At 41.3% G+C, this 17,397-nt stretch overlaps 1 protein-coding gene across 5 annotated transcripts in view; it reads left to right on the top strand.

The window, feature by feature from the left end:
- Positions 1 to 5,075: 5,075 nt before the first annotated feature.
- The window catches only part of Uap1 (UDP-N-acetylglucosamine pyrophosphorylase 1), a 32,274-nt gene continuing 19,952 nt past the window's right edge, over positions 5,076 to 17,397 (top strand). For 2 of the 5 annotated variants that reach the window (XM_070034207.1, XM_070034206.1), the window contains exons 1-2: positions 10,621 to 10,957; positions 16,732 to 16,936. In XM_070034207.1, coding sequence (XP_069890308.1) covers positions 10,678 to 10,957; positions 16,732 to 16,936 — 485 coding nt within the window. In that variant the 5' untranslated portion in view covers positions 10,621 to 10,677. Of the gene's footprint in view, positions 5,151 to 5,638; positions 5,837 to 10,620; positions 10,958 to 16,731; positions 16,937 to 17,397 lie in introns of those variants that run through there. The other 3 variants (XM_070034209.1, XM_070034208.1, XM_070034210.1) reach the window with 3 other exon arrangements.

Below are 17,397 nucleotides of genomic sequence, written 5' to 3'. Positions count from 1 at the left end.
GAGGGGAAAATGCTGCAAATGATCTAAGTACTCTTTGAAAACACTTGGAATGTATAGACTGTAAGTAAAAGCATGGAAGTGCTAAAAAGGAATTGTTTATGGTGATTTCCTTCCTTTCTCTTTTTCCTTCTTTCTTTTCTCCTTCCCTCTTTTCTTTTTTTTTCTTTTTTTTTTTTTGGGTCCAGTTGTGGGGCCTGAACTCTGGGCCTGGGCACTGTCCCTCAGCTCTTCAGCTCAAGGCTAGCGCTCTACCACTTGAGCCACAGCGCCACTTCCAGTTTTTCTTTTTGCTTATGTGGTGCTGAGGAATCGAACCCAGGGCCTCGAGCATGCAAGGCAAGTGCTCTACCACTGAGCCACCTTCCTAGCCCCTCCTTCCCTCTTTTCATCTGTACATTTCAGATTTTAATGTTTGTAATACTTGTATAACAAAATCTAAGAACCTCTGTTTTATTTTAGAAACACTACACATTTTGGGTCTTTGAGCTGGTTGCTCAGATCTACAGACAGACAGATAGTACCTGGGATTAAGCTCAGGGCCTTATAGTCACTAGGTAAGCTTTCTACCACTTGAACCATGTACCAATCCTATTTCTTTTAGCTTGTTTTCCAGATAGGGTCTCATACTTTCACCCAGGTTGGACTCTGACCTTGATCCTTGTACTATATCTCCTAAATAGATGGGATTTCAGGCATGTTTGCCACACTCAAATTTGCTTGTTTCTTTTCATCATTGACCCCTTCCCTCCCACCCCCGCCCCCCAAATAAAAAAAGGCATCTTAAGAAGACAACTTAAGAACGCAAAGAATTTCTTTGTGCCCTTGTTATATCAGGAAAGTGAATCATAATTGTATAACATAAGGGGCTTATAGCCATAGAATATGCAGGTCATATTATTAACTCTGCATCTTTTGTTCCATAGGATGGAAGGATGGTGTGTGTGTGTGTGTGTGTGTCTGTGGTGTGAAAAACTCATCAGGGGACCCTTTCAGCTCTGGTGTGGCTGGAGTTTGGAGAACCATGGCAAGATATGGAAACTAGGAGTGGAAAGAAGGAAGAGATATGTAGGATGGAGTGAGGGAATGGATCTGTAGGTCCTGACAGGTCATTTGATGATTTGGCATTTTGCTCTGAGTGACATAAGAAGGCAGACATGAAAAGATTTGAATAGCAAAGTGACAGGATTCCAGAAATCATTCTGACTGTCATATTGAGAATGCAATATGGATAGAAGCAAGAAGATTGGCTGAGACCACTAATCCATGTAACAGATCATGATATATTAGACTAGGCTGGATGAAAATAATGATGAAAACAAATGAAATTCCAGTAATATTTTGAAGATAGAGCATATAGACTTTGAATCAGCAAGAGTGACTGAATAAGATTTTTGGCCTGAGAAACCAGGAGCTAGAGAAGACCAAGAGCCAGGGTTTTTGTTGGGGTATACTAATAAAAGGTCAGTTAGACATTTTAAGAACAAAGTACCTATAAAGAATTAAGTACTAAAGTGATGTCTCAAGGTAGAGTGTCTGCTACAGATAGTTTATCCCAAGCACTTGAAGATAAAAGCATATCTGTGTTCTTCTTGCAATCATTGAATGCCAGAACTTTCTTATCTACTGCAGTACACTTGATTCTGTTACTTAGATGGCACTAAGGTTGTGGGTGGTTCTGAAGGGCCATCTGTTTACTCATCTTTGCATATCATCCCAATCATTCCATACTTTGTAGGCACACACAGATGTTTCTGAACTTTGTAGCTCAAAACCTCCAAGGATTGCATCAACTTTAGGAGGGTGTGGAATACACTGAGTAAAGATACTAACATTTTACAGGGCAATTTCTTCATTTCACAGTATTTCAAGGACACACCCTGAGCTACAGAAAATTAAAGTGTGGAGGAGTGGTGAGCTAAGTCAGTATGATCTCCTGAGAGTGAAATACTCATGTCTCAGGAAATTGTCAACGGGCAAGTCAAAACACTCATCCCTCTACCACCCAATTTTAGTCTCTTGGAAACAGTGACTTCATGAATGTTCAGGCCTTTCTGAGAACCAAGTCTTGAGATGAGCCAGACTCTTATTTTGGTGCCTTGGATATTCTGCTGAGAAGCAAGCCCAGCATTTTCAGAAGCTTACAGGACTAGTTGAGACCACTACATTCAAAACAGAGAAGACACTGGTGTGGCTTTGCCAGTGCCAACCGAGGTTCAATAAATCAGGGTAGGTCCTCATTGGTGATACTAAACAAGAAGGCACAGGCAGGCTGGCCACATATCTGACACAACTATAGGAAAAAAAAAAACTAAGCAAGTATCTGTTCCATTAAAATAACAAACCTAATTTTGTAATATGAAAATAATGTCCACATTATTAAATTCAGAGACTATCCCCCCAAACATACAAATAATATAAAATCACTATGGCCTAATTATGCCTAAAAGACAAAATATTATTGTATTGCCTTCTGAGTTCTAATTTTTTTCACAATAATATCCTATTTAAACAATTTAGAGAGTAGTTGGAAGTATGGATCTGATGAAAGCATGATATATGTATGTAAGGAAATGTTACAGTGAAACTCAGTCATGCATACAACTAACATGTATTAGTAATTTATAAAATAACAATATTTCTTGTTACATTACAACATAATTTTGTATTTTTAACAGAAGACTGTTTCATTTTTATTTTCCTTTACTCCTCTTTTCCTTTTATTCACCTTGTATTATATAGCTACTGAAGGGTAGGACTTTTCTCATTTAACTAATTCTGTAAGATGTATTAGATATTTTAGTTCAGTTTTGTGTCAACTAAAGTTTCAGATGATTTCCCCTCCCCCCAATCTCAGCCATACTTGTCTACTTATCCATTCTTCTACCCATCCTTTACCTAGTATATTAAAGTATTAACATTTTTTTTTTGGTTGGTCATGGGGCTTGAACTCTGGTCCTAGGCCCTATCCCTCAGCTTTTTAGCTCAAGGCAAGTGCTTTACCACTTGAGCAACAGTGCCAGTTCTGGTTTTCTGAGTGGTTTATTGAAGAGTCTTGAGGATTTTCCTGCCCAGGCTGACTTGGAACTGCTATCCTCAGATCTGGGCCTCCAGAATAGCTAGGATTACAGGTGTGAGTCATCAACACCTGGATTAACTTTTTTTTTTAAACCAGGATGAGATTATATTACTAAAAGTATGCACAATTTGTTAAGCAGTCTCTCTTTTTGGGGGAGGGAGATGAAAAGGATATTTTCTTTTAAGGCTTCAAACTGCATAGATCCTTAGGTAGACATCTTGCTTTCCTAATTTTTCTTAACCTTTGTACAAATTCCTTAGTGTTTTTCATAGAGCCTGTGATGGTTGTTGAGATATAATTGTGTTGACAGTGATAAAACATCTCAAAGCTTCTAATCACTAAGGCTGAGTGAGTATCAAAGGGAACTTCCTGGGAGGCCCTCTCTCACCTCCCACCTCAAACTCTGTTGACTGACCTCCCTTTATGGGAAATCCAATCCCTTCCCTTCCTGCCTTTCCTTCCCTCCCTCCCCCCAAGCCCTGAAGGTTTTGTGTATTTGCTGCAACACTTGAGTACTTCCATTTTGCACAAGAAATGTCTGTCTTTCCTAGGTCAGATTCCTTGAGGACATAGAATCTTTCCATGTCCCGTGGTGTCTGTCACTAGGTCCAGACCAGAACAACCCAATAAATATAATTTGAATGAACAGGTGTTTGTTTTTCATTGAAAGTGTGCCCGTTTAGTCTTACAGCCCAAAGGACATTCACAGATCAAGGTCAAAGGATTCCAAGTAAAGCAATTTCCAGCATGTACAGGTTCTGTACTCTTCGTTTTTGTTGGTCATGGGGCTTGAACTCTGGGCCTGGGCGCTCTCTCTCAGCTCTTCAGCTCAAGGCTACCAGTTGAGCCACAGCATCACTTCTGGTTTTCTGAGTGGTTTATTGGAGATAAGTCTCACTGACTTTCCTGCTCGGGCTGGCTTTGAACCGTGGTCCTCAGATCTCAGCCTCCTGAATAGTTAGGATTATAGGTGTGAGCCACTGGTGCCAAGCAAGTTCTGCACTCTTTAAACCTGTTTACAAAACCGTAAGTTTCAGCACCAGAAAAAACAAACAAACAAAAAAACAGTGCCTCTTAGGGAGGTACAGCTTCCAACATAAACAAAGCTGTTGGTGGCATTGACAGCTTAGGTGATAGTATTGTGACTGGAAACTTCGCACAAGCAAACTGTTTTTTTTGATTACACCCTTCCTTAATCCTTTTCCTGGAAACCTGCCATGTGCTCTGAGTTTCTTTTGCGTTTGGGCAATCACACAAACTTTTGAAAGCTCCCAAAGGTGCCTATGACATCGAAAAATAACTTATTAATTTACAAATTATGTTTATAAATTAGACAACGCGATTCTAGAGTTTTAGTTGTTTTTTTTTTTTGGGGGGGGGTCCGGTTGTGGGGCTTGAACTCTGGGCCTGGGCACTGTCCCTCAGCTCTTCAGCTCAAGGCTAGCACTCTACCACTTGAGCCACAGCACCACTTCTGGCTCTTTTCTTTTTGCTTATGTGGTCCTGAGGAATCAAACCCAGGGCCTCAGGCATGCAAGGCAAGCGCTCTACCATGGAGCCACCTTCCTAGCCCCGATTCTAGAGTTCTTATAAAAATAAAGAGAAAGTTATGGAAACATCGAAGAAGAACCCCAGCCCTACACCCAGACATTAACAGAGAAGGACACCTACATGCCTGAATTTCTCTGATAGAGGCCAACTTAGGCCTAGGTAGGTTTGACACTTCTTAAAGGGCTTGCTGCAAAAACTGCGAAGTGACACACACTAAACACACATTTTAACCTGCGTGTATTTATATAACCCACGTGTGCATACCACAGAAGCTTGTGTAACAGGACTGTTACACATCAGCCCTGGAGGTCACCAGTCCACACACCACTTTGGTGGCCAGCCGACCCCGGGCCCACGGGGCCCTGCGATCCCTCTCACTGGACTCTTCCTCCTTTGCTTTACTTCCACGTGCATTTGTGCATAAGGAAACTGGCCTGGCTTCGCCCGCGTGGGACTCAACACCACCACGGAGGAAGTCGGGGCTCTGGCAGAGTTAGAGAACCAAAAACCAGCCCAGGGTCAGGTAGGGGCCTCTTTCCCGCCAGCCCGGGGTCAGGTCCTCTTTCCCGTCGGCTCGGGCTCGGGGAGGTGCTCGGGAATCCGCCACCGATGACACCGCTGCCGGCCCAACTGCTCCGCTTCTGGCTAGGGCTTGCCCTTCGTGCCGCGGCCAGCAAGGCGCCTAGGAGCCATGGACTCTTAGTCTGGCGATGGTTTTTCAGGCCCAGCCCTGGGTGGACCCGAGGTTCTGGGAGCCGCCAGGCTGATCCTCCGCCAGCGTTGTCCTTGCGCTGGGCCGGGCCCCGCTCCTGCCAGTGGACGCAGCTGACTCCGCCCCCCGCCTGTGCGTGGAGAGGCGGTGCCGCAGACTGACAGGACTCCCGGCTGTCTCATTGGGCCAGAGAGTGAGTGACGCGCGGAGTCCCCGCCCCACGTCCCCCCGCCCTTCGGGCACCCTCCCGGTGGCCTGCACTCCTGAGCTGACGTGTCGGGGCGTTCGGCCTCCGCTCCTCCCCGCAACCACTCAACGCGGCCCGAGGGGCGGGGAGGCCGGGCCCGCGCTCCTCTCCGCTCCGTGCACCGCCCGCGCCGCTCCCCACCCCCACCCCCGGATGAGCGTATATATTCGGAGCGGGCGCGGGACGCCAATGTGTGGCCGAGCTGTGGGAGCTGGAGCCGGGTCGAGCTGCAGTCGCTGGGAGAGAGGAGGTAGGGGTCTCAGTCGGGACCCGGGGTGGGCGTGGGGCGCAGCCCCTCCACACGCACGCTCCCGCGCCGCGCGTGCGCGCGCAGAGGTGGACACGCGCGCCGTGGGAAGGTGCCGGGCCACACGGGAGCCCGCCCGCGCCCTGCGCTGCGTCCCCGGCCCCCGCGCCCCCGCGTCCCCGCGCCCGCACCCGCCCGAGGGTTGTGTGGGCTGGGCCGCGGGCTGGAGAGCCCGGCGGGGATGAATGAGGGCGCTCCAAATGGAAAAGGGGTGCATGGGGGGTGTGGGGGCCAATGTCTGGAGTCAGAGGTGCCTGGCAGGGCGGTTGGGTGTGGGCCCTCACCTTGGAACCCTGAGGTCTCAGGCCAGAACCTGTGGGCAGTTGCCAAGTCTGGGGGTGCTCCAGGGGGGTAGGTGGTCGTTGGAACTGCCAGGTGGGTGCGGATTGGCGTGTCTCGAGTGTCTGAGGGAAGGGACGGAGAAGTCTGACAAGGACAGGAGATAACTGTAGGGGAGGTGACAGCTGGACCAACGCTCTCCCCTTTATTAAGACTGGTGGTAGGAGAAGGTTCAGATTTTTTGGGTTTCCTTTCACTTGGCCAAGCAGAAGGCTGGGGTTGGAGGGCTGAGAGCACACATGTGTTGAGCAGATGGTTCCTAGAAGATTTCTTTTTTTTAAAATCAAGTTTGGTCCCATGCCATGTTCATGAAATCTGAAGTCTTAGATGACACACGCGTCATTATGTGATGCAGACGTTTGGGGAGTTGAGGTGAGATTCACTGGGTGTGAACCCAAGGGTTTGCAGGAAACTGAAGATTCTTGTCTAGGCTGTCACTGTTAGGTGACTCACATAGCTGGCACTAAAAAGGTACAGTCAGTGGTTATGGCCCAGCCTTAATACTCTTTTTCAAAATCTGTAAGAGGTTTGCTTAAAATACATATACATAAAGGGCATACATGGAGCTGCTGAGATAGTGACAGAGTCCAGAACAGAGGGAGATGCTGGATTTCTTTAATGCTGGTACTTAAATTCCAATAAAAATCTATTTGATAATGATGGATTATCACCACATTATTCTTGAGGTACCTATCTAGTTTTGTTATAATTTCTAGAGTGAAGTTCAATTTTCTTTTCAGCTATTGGTTGTCAGAATAAAAATCCATGTCTTTAAACTCTTTTGTTTTCTTATCTGCTTGCCATTACATACAACACACCACACACACACACACCTTATTACCAGCATAAGTGGGAATCAGGATACTGTATTGAAAATATAGAGGTAGTTATTGTTGCTTCTAGTAAACATCATAGATAATTATACTTGCCCAAAGCTCAAGTTATGGTTGTTATGAATAATCTATGGCATAAATGAGCATATGTGATCTTGTAATGTTCTGGTCAAAAGCAAAGTTTATGAATTGACTTATTTGTCTAGATCCATTTTTCCCCCCGAAAGTCTCTGAAGGTGCATGAGAATCTAATGACTTCAGAGAAAGTTTTCCTTATTGCTTAAAGTATTATATGCTTGTCTGTGTTTTTTTAGTAGACCAAGCCCTCTTCATTGTTGACTCTTGAGGCTATATGAAAGAGTTGGTTGTCGTAAGGAAAGGTTGGTTTGTACAAGGAAGTAAAATTATTTGCGCTGGTCAAATGATGGGGGAGGGACCAAGAACTAGGATCTCCTGTTCTTTGGTTACCTGTTTACCTATTTCCCTTTCCACTACAACATACTCCCTTAAACAAGGGCAAGCATAATATTATAAGTGAAACTATTTCTTGGAAAATAATACAAATCTATCCCTTTCCATTATCTTTCCTATATGATTACAAAAATTAAAAATGTACCATAACTCTTAAAACATATACAAATCAATTGTAATGCCTTTATTTTATATTTTGCTGGTTCTGAGGCTTGAACTCAGAGCCTGGGTGCTTATTTTGCTGAGCTTATTTTGCTCCAGGCTAGCGCTGTACCACTTGAGCCATAGCACCACTTCTGGCTTTTTCTGAGCAGTTTATTGGAGATAAGAGTGTCATGGACTTTGCTGCTTGGTCTGGCTTCCAAGTGCGATCCTTAGAACTCAGCCTTCTGAGTAGCTAGGATTACAGGTGAGAGCCACCATGCCCCCTGGATCATGATATTCCCTTGTTTTACTTGGCTTACCAAACCCCAGAGTCCTCATCTTGACCACAAGATTGAACTTGACCTTGTCTGTGCTAGACTTTTTTGCCTCATTCATTGTACTCTTCCTTGCATCAAGCACATTCCTGAATTGGGGCTATTTGCTTTTCTTTACTTAGAATGCTTTCCCCTATATTATTAACTTGACCTGCTCTATTCTTCATTCAGATGCTTTCTCAAATCAGATCAATAGATGTCCTACCTCACCACCCATCTAAAATATCCAACATCCTGTGGTTCCTCAGCCACTTCTGCCATTTTATTTTTCTTCATAGGTTTGTCTCCCAGTACTGCCTGGTCTTTTATGTTTTTGTCTCCTACACTGGAATGTGGGCATGCACATTGTTGCTTTCTTCATTTCATGTCACATCACCCAGATCAAAAACACACTAAAGTTAATAATTTTCCTTCTTAATAATTTCTAATTTCTAACAATCTTAATTTCTAATCTCTTCTAATAATTTCCTTTTAAAGTTGTTACCATATATTTATTTGCACATTAAAAAGAAACTTCAGCTGCATGCTGGTGGCTCATACCTGTAATCGTAGCTTCTTAGGAGGCTGAGATCTTATGATCATGGTTTGAAATCAGCCCAGGCCAGAAAGTCTGTGAGACTCTTATCTCCAATTAAGTGTTATGAAAGCTGGAAGTAGAGCTATGGCTAATGTGGTAGAGTACTACCCTTGAGCAGAAAGCTCAGAGACAGAGCCCAGACCCCGAGATCAATCCCCAGGACTGGCACACAATCAAAAAAGGAAAATTCTAGGGTAAGCTGTTCACGTAATGAGGAGGGCAGCTCAAGAGCTATACATTCACATATTACATAGCAGTGTCTCAGTCAGCATGACCAAATATAACATGGTGGTCCCATAGATTATGATGGAACTGAAAAATTCCTATTGCCTAATGACATCATTGCACTTGTAATATCATAGCATGCCACAACATTTCCTTGTAAGTTTGCAGATGCTGATTTATAAGGATCTCCTGCCTTGACAGTCCAGTAAAAGAACAACACAGTTGCATATAATCTGTATGGCTTTAAATGTCTATGTTACTGGTTTGCATATTTATTGTACTATACCTTATCATAGTTTTGGAGTGTAATTCTGTGTATCAAAATTTTTTACTATGCAACAGTATATGTGTTATACATGTTATGCTGGCAGCAACACCAAACATTTTGTGCATGCTATGTCTCTTGATTGCATCAAAAGGCAGTTGGGTGATTGAGCTACACTAAGTAAGCAGGCTATATGAGATTGACACAGTGATCTGATTTTCAGAACATTGTCTCCCTTGTGAAGCTCTGAATGACTGATAAAATTTCAGCTGCCTATATCTCAACCTGAAGGTTGTCTTGTTCTGAGTGAGGCACCTGAGTCAGCAGGAAGTTAAGTGACCCAGACAAACTCTAGAATTATGTTCTGAATAATTTGATATATTACCTTTCACTATTGTGTGAGAGAAGAATGGGTGGTTTCTTTGGTATCTCCTTTCCTCTTAACTCATTTGAGTAGTTATAAATGCAGTAATGATTTACAGTAGGCCTCACATTTATCCCTTTCAATCTTCCTTTTTTTTGCAACTAATCTGGTTCATACCTTTGCTTTTTTTCTACCTTCAATTGTCTTTAACCTTTTTCCCCTACTTCTTGTCCTTTATTACAATTTTTTGTTGCCATTTCTAATATTTTTTTTTTCATCTCTGTAAAGCACGATGCTGTGCCCTGTTTAATAATCTGCTGTTGGCTGCCTGTTATGTATTCTGTTAGATCTGCATTCCTCTGCATAGCTTCCTAGCTTGTAGTCTAGCCCTACCCAACACCATGTTTGCATAGAAGACATTCACTTTCTCACTGCTTTCTCTCTCAGACATGGTCACTCCTCATGGACACCCAGCTCTGCTTTTCCCCCTAATCTTATCTACCTAATCTGTTTCCTGTGAGACACAGCTAGATGGTGATTTTTATCATTAGAGATAAAAGGAGGATAGTTACAATACTTACTAGTAGCTTAGTGATCAGAAGGCTAGTACAAAGGCAACAAGAATGAAAAGTGTGAGTCCTGGACTCAGGTTTCCTGGGATTCTGTTCCATTCCACAACTGGCCAGGTTGCTTAGTGGCTCTGTGCTTCATCTCTTCTGTGCTAAATGAATGACAACAACAGCACAGGTACCATAGATGTTAAAAATTAAAGAATTCATACAGCACCTGGGACATGGTACTAGTTGTTATCTAACAAATCTAACAAATTTGGTCTATCACAAACATTGTCAGAAATACAGAAGTCTATTCCTACACATCCAGTAGTCATATATCAAACAAAGGGAGTATGTTCTAAAACATGACATTCGGCTGTTTCATAACTGTGTTAGCATCATAGAGTGTACTTACATTCACTAAGATGGCTCAGGTGCAACTGTGCATCATAGTTTCCTCGGACCACTGCTGTAGTAAATGTGGTCTGTCATTTCCTAACACTTAGATGTACATAGCTGTACTTAATTAAGTACAAAACTGTACTTAATTTAGTAGGGAACAATCTCTCAGGTTTGGAGCTTGAACTTTGTTCTGCTATTAATTCATTTTTTTCTTTTAGGTTTACAGCTGCAGCAATCCCACACCTGTTCTCACAAAACTTAGCTGTCAAAGCACTATGAATGCTAATGACCTCAAACTCAGGTTGTCCAAGGCTGGGCAAGAACACCTGCTGCAGTTCTGGAATGAGCTGGAAGAAGCTCAACAGGTAGAACTTTATGAAGAGCTCCAGGCCATGAACTTTGAGGAGCTGAACTTCTTTTTCCAAAAGGCCATTGAAGGATTTAACCAGTCATCTCACCAAGAAAAAGTGGATGCACGGATGGAACCTGTCCCTCGAGAGGTGTTGGGCAGTGCTACCAGGGATCAAGATCAGCTCCAGGCCTGGGAAAACGAAGGTACTGGGTGTATCCTATTATGTAGGTTTTTATGAGACGTACAGAAACTGTTTAAGTAGCTAAATCAGGTAATTAATACTTTGACTCTCATGCTGCCTTAAGCTATCTTCCTAAAATAGCTGAAGTGTCTCCAATCTCTGTCCTCAATTTCCATACTTCTGCTAGATTTCTTTTTTCTGAAATTGCCTAGCACAGGTTAAGCTATAATTTAAGATAGTTTAATGTCAAAACCTGCCATGGCCTTGTCCCTTGCTTGTATATTTTTAACCTTGTTTTCTTCTGTATTTTCCCTATTTCTGTTGCCCCACATATTTTACCCAAGCCAAATCATTTACCTCTCCCTGATCATTATATTATGCCTTTTCTGTCTTTTCTAAGGTTCATTCTCAGCTTGGTCTGGCCTTTGCTTTTTCTCTACCTAGCCAGGATTCCTTGTTAGGTCATGTTTTAGAATAGTTTAATGCAGTGGATCTGCTGCTTACAGGACTTTACACTTTTTTTTTTTTTTTTGCCAGTCCTGGGGCTTGAACTCAGGACCTGGGTACTTTCCCTGAGCTTCTTTTGCTCAAAGCTAGTACTGTACCACTTGAGCCACAGTGCCACTTCCAGCCTTTTCTGTTTATGTGGTACTGAGGAATCGAACCAGGGCTGCATGCATGCTAGGCACGTGCTCTACCACTAAGCCACATTCCCAGCCCTTTAACACTCATTCTTTTTTTTTTTTTTTTTTTTTTTTTTTGTTGGTCGTGGGGCTTGAACTCTGGGCCTGCTGGGCACTGTCCCTCAGCTCTTCAGCTCAAGGCGAGTGCTCTACCACTTGAGCTACAGCGCCACTTCCGGTTTTCTGGTGGTTTATTGGAGATAGGAGTCTCACGGTCTTTCCTACCCTGGCTGGCTTTGAACCGAGATCCTCAGATCTCAGCCTCCTGAGTAGCTAGGATTACAGATGTGAGCCACCAGCGCCCGGCTTAACACTCATTCTTTAACATTCATCATACCTGTTGTTGCTGCATGACCATTTTGTCAGTGTTCATGTTGGAATTAGTTGTCATTCTTGCATCTCATTCTGCCTTACAGAAGGACTTCTTCATTTTTTTCCCTCATTACATTGTAAACACTTGAAGAGAGACACCTACGTCTTGCTCAATTCTATGTCCAATATCATGTAGAAGAGAATTTGCTGTGACAAACTGGTCAATAATGTTTGTTGAATCTCCTCAAAAATTTTTATTCTAAACTGTAATAGAATCTGTTCTCATATCTAGCCCTAATTTGAACTCTTGGATGGCAGAATAGCTCATCTATAGCTGTTTGGTACAGTAGAGAGCTGTATTTTAAGTAGAAATTTTCTATATATTGTAGTCAAAGCCCTTGAGTATGTGTACATGCTTGTTGTCAAATGCAGATTTCATTTTCCCAAGTGTGATTGAACAGATTCAATTAATAATTTTCTGTTCTTTTTATTTTTATTTATTTATTTATTTATTGGGTCTGGTCATGGGGCCTGAACTCTGTGTCTGGGCGCTGTCCCTCAGCTCTTCAGCTCAAGGCTAGCACTCTACCACTTGAGCCACAGTGCCACTTCCAGCTTTTTTCTTTTTTCTGCTTATGTGGTGCTGAGGAATTGAACCCAGGGCCTCATGCATGCAAGGCAAGCGCTCTACCACTGAACCACCTTCCCAGCCCCCTTTTCTGTTCTTTTAAAAAGACATTATGCAGAAATTAGCATAAAAACAGCAATTGCTTATAACCTCATCAAGTTTGTTTTTATGTACTCAAATCAGTACCTGGATGTGTGCCTGTTTACTTTTATATATGTACAACAATTTCTTTTAATTTTTATTTTATTGTAAAGTTGCTGTACAGAGGGGTATTTTTACATTTACTCTATCATTGCTATTTTTATTTTGTCTTCCACTAGTTGACTTCTCACTTCTCACCACAACTCCTCCCCTCCACTATAAAAAGAAGCATAACTGACACTAATAACCTTTTGTATACCTCTCTGTTTCTTTCTCTGGGCTCATAATTGACATCTTTCTAGAATGCCTGCCAGAAAGTACTAGAGTTTCACTTCTGGGTAGGCTAGCTCATAAAAGAGGGGAAATAGAGCCTAAGTAGACCTCTATTCCCTTCATCGCCCCACCATTAGAGCAGTTCTGCCTTTTCCTATTTTGTGAACCTGATCTTTACATGAAGCTGGTGTGTGTGTGTGTGTGTGTGTTTGTGTTTGTGTGCACGTGCACACGCACGTGTGTGCATGTGCGTGAGTGTGCTTGTGCACATGCATGCTAGTCCTGGGGCTTCATTTCAGGGCCTGGGCACGGTCTCTGAGCTTTTTTGCTCAAGGGTAGTGCTCTACCACTTGCCACAGCTCCACTCCACTTCCGGCTTTTTGCTGGTTAAATGGAGATAAGAATCTCATGGACTTTCCTGCCCAGGATGGCTTTGAACTGTGATCCTCAGATCTCAGCTTCCTGTGTAACTAGGATTGCAGACATTAACCACCAGTACCTGGCTATATGGTCTTTTAAAAATTAAAAAAATTGTGCTAGTTCTGGGGCTTGAACTCAGAGCTTGGGTGCTGTCTTTGAGCCTTTTTGCTCAGGGGTAGAGCTCTTACCACTGATCAACAGTTCTACTTCCTTTTTTAAAAAATGGCAATGCCATTATACCAGCTAATGAAATTCTAAAATGAGTTCAGCTAGAGAGTTCCCCAAATAGTCTGCTTTTTGTACTTAATGGTTTTGGGAAAACTTTCAGCTATAATATATGATTAAAACTTAAAGATAAAATATTTCCTCTGAGTAGCTTTCTTGGGTAGTTTCCTTTAGTTTTGCTAGTTGAACAGCTAGTAGATGTCACTCTACTTGTCCTTGGAGTACTGAATAAGTTCTAGTGTGCTCTGCTTCAAACATACTTGGGCTGCTTTCCCTGTTTGAGGTGCATGCCCCCAAGTTAAAGTTTATAGGAAGAACTCGTTCAAGCAGGAGTTATTGTGTTAACATTTGACTGTAAACTCTTTTCTGTTTCTTGCAAATGGTAGGAAAAGTGCACATAATCTCTTGGCCTCATAATACGTGACTCTCCAAAGAGAGACATGTGTTCCAGCCCTGGACATGGCTCACTCCGCCTTTATTTAATTTTTTTTTAGACCCTGTTTTGGTTTGTGTTAGAGTTTCTTTGGTAGAAAAAAAATATTAACTTCTGTGTCCTATAATGAAAGGTTGAAAAGGATGATACAGTGACATACCTCTTAGGTTTCTGATCATTTCTACACAAGTTTATGACACAAGTTCTTAATTTCCCAAGTTTCACATGTGTGAAACTGTTGGGAGTTAGTGTTACAATCCTTAACATTTTCTGTATCAGTGCTCCCCCATAGGGTATTTGAAACACTGTCACATATATTTTGAAACATTGTAGCATTGCTATACATTTCCCCCAAAGTTTACTGGATTGTATTTTCCCACTTCATTTTGAGCAATGTTTTATCTGTCATAAGACATACACTAATTTTAGAGCGCCACACTTTCTGTAGTAGATGACTACTTTAGCCAGGGTATCTGCAGTTGATACTCTGAGCAGCACAGCTGCAGCTATTGTTTTTGAATGGCCTCTTACCTTAATACTCCAGGGACAACTTGTTTCCACTTGTTTCTCTGCTTGTAAGTGGGATGAGTACATAGAAAGAAGTTAATTCAGAAACCCCATTTTATTCCAAATGCACATGGATTATGTTAGAATTCATTATAATAGTTGTTGCAGGGAGAGGAGAGGTAAATGTATGTTGTTGTGGAAAGCATGTCAATACCAGTTATGAAGTGACCAGATTGGTTATCTGGCCCACAGATAAAAGAGTGGAAGAAAGCTTGGAAATCCAGCTTTGGGGCAAAGACAAAACAAAACACATGTGAATAAAGGATGAGGCCACTATAAGCTTCTGATTTGCAACATTTTACAACTGAAAAAATTAGAAACTTGGGATGGAGCAATAGTTTGGGGAAGTGATCCAAGGAAAAGAAGTTTCTTCAGAGTTGTTTTGTGAAATGGTTGGAAGTGATAGAAATCAGTAGATTGGTGTGGCTGGAATCCAGGTGAGCAGGGGCTGAAGCTGCCTGTAGGCAGTAGCTTTGAACTGAGAGTAAAAGGAAAAGGTTAGGAAGAATGGCAAGAGTTGTGATAACTGAAAGCAATCTAATGTACAACCGTGCCACGTAAGGAGATTGTAAGAACAAAAAGATCAAAGATCTATGTCCAAAATAGGTATCTGGAACTTGAAAACAAGATGTTCAGAAATCTTTCTAATTCAGGGCTGTGGGGCAGCAGTTTTCTATTTGCAGTTCTGCAATGATGCAAAATTGGTTCACAATAAAATGTGACCTGAATGAGGCTATTTATGAACCACATTAATCCCCCTTGGTGTGATTTTAGGCTTGACCTGTAATTATGGCCCAGTGGCTAGGTTTATCAACAGAATTCTTAAAAATTTTAATAACACTATGAAGCAGTCTTACTTCACTTTTTAAAGTTTTTCTTGCTTGCAGAGACACAAGTTCATGCAGCCTTTTCCTTCCAAGGTTCTCTGCCTTCTGGTGCTGAGATTGTCCATCTTTGAGTGATAAATATAGGCTTTAGATAGGAGATCTAGCAAGAGTTTGGCATTATTTTGAATAATCTAGATGGAGAACCTCAGTCTTTTAATAGCTATTAGAGTATATATATATATATATATGGATATGTAGATATATATATATCCCCAAAAGCAAATATTTATCCATATGTGTGTGTATTTGCATTCAGATCTTAAATCCATCTTTATTTTTGTCCAGAGAATAAAATGTATTTTATTTTTAAATTAATATACATTAAATATACAAGGGGGGATTCATTGTGACATTTCCATACATGTGTACAATGTACAAAGATTAACATTTTTATTCAAGCATTGTGTTTGATTACTACTTGCTGCTGAGTATTCAGTTGATGAAAACTGATGGGTTCCATACAGAAGTAAATCAATAGTGAAAAGACTCAGAGTTTTATTTTCTTCTGAGCTGCCGTAGATTGGCCTATTGATTAAGAATGGCAATTCCTTTGAATAACTGCTTAAAAACAATAATAAAAAGAAAGAAAAAGAAGGAATTTTTTATAAATATTACTGAGGTATAATTAAATACAATAAAATGCAAATGTATATACAAATATAACTACTTTCCTAGTCAAGAGTTAGAACACTTCCAACACCCTACACAATTTCCTAGCCTATGGATGACTCTTGAAACAATGAGTTAAGCTGGGTTTCAGGCCAGGTATCCTAACTTCTGAGACTGTTTCTTAGCTATTATGCTGTACTTATTCTTTCCTGGCTGAAAATTTCTTTTCTTTATGTTTATGGTGTGATAGTTTGCCTGGTATATTTGTGTGTTTATTGATTATAGGCTGGGAGTAATTTTAGTAGCATCTTCATTGACTTTGGAACCTTGGCACCTTCTTTTACCCTTTCTTCTTAGCACAACCAGAAAGTAGCCAAGTTCTTGCAAAACCTTTGTAGCAGTCCTTAGTCCTTGATTCCTGATACTTTCATTAAAAAAGTGTTTTATTCATTATAGTATATAAATTTAATCGCTTTGATGATAAAAGTGGTTTTATTGAAATGATAGCTATCCATGAGAATAAGATTCCTTATTCTCTTACTTCATGCAGATAGGTGAGTCTATGCTTATATCTTTGTATGTTTGTAAATGTTTTGTGACACTTTTTTTTTTTTCTAGGACTTTCCCAGATTTCTCAGAACAAAGTGGCAGTTCTTCTTCTAGCTGGTGGGCAGGGGACAAGACTTGGAGTTGCATATCCCAAGGGGATGTATGATGTTGGTTTGCCATCTCATAAGACACTTTTTCAAATTCAAGCCGAACGTATCTTGAAACTACAGCAGTTAGCTGAAAAATGTTGTGGCAACAAATGCATCATTCCATGGTAAGATGTTTTATGGGAGTGTTTGAAACATTGATTGTTTTATAATATTCAAAGTGCATTGATAAGGTGACATGATTTTCTCTCCTTTTATTTCTTTTGCCATCTTATGCTTTATACTCTTTGGCAGTTGCCATATCAAATGCCTCCAACCCTAATATATTTCCTATTTTTACTGATTTTCTTAGGAGTTAAAATTTACTATGTATTGTATATGTGCATGTTATGTATTATATACTGTATATAATATACAATATATATTATATAATAGCTATAGAGATGGCTTGAGCAATATACACTCATCTCTAACTTTTACATCTGCAAGTATCTTTAACAGTACTTGTAGGTACTCAGTAGACTTAGTTCTACTGAATGTACTATGAATTAAATTGCTAATTGAAAATCAGCTTTCTTGTTAAATTGGAAGATGTTGATCTCTGATATCTAGCATTGTTGTTGATATG

Source organism: Dipodomys merriami, unplaced genomic scaffold (genome assembly GCF_024711535.1).
Source record: "Dipodomys merriami isolate MVZ:Mamm:240054 unplaced genomic scaffold, mDipMer1.0.p SCAF_24, whole genome shotgun sequence".
Taxonomy (NCBI): Eukaryota; Metazoa; Chordata; class Mammalia; order Rodentia; family Heteromyidae; genus Dipodomys; species Dipodomys merriami.
The sequence above is the reverse complement of the archived record's forward strand: the minus strand, read 5'-3'. Positions and strand labels throughout refer to the sequence as shown.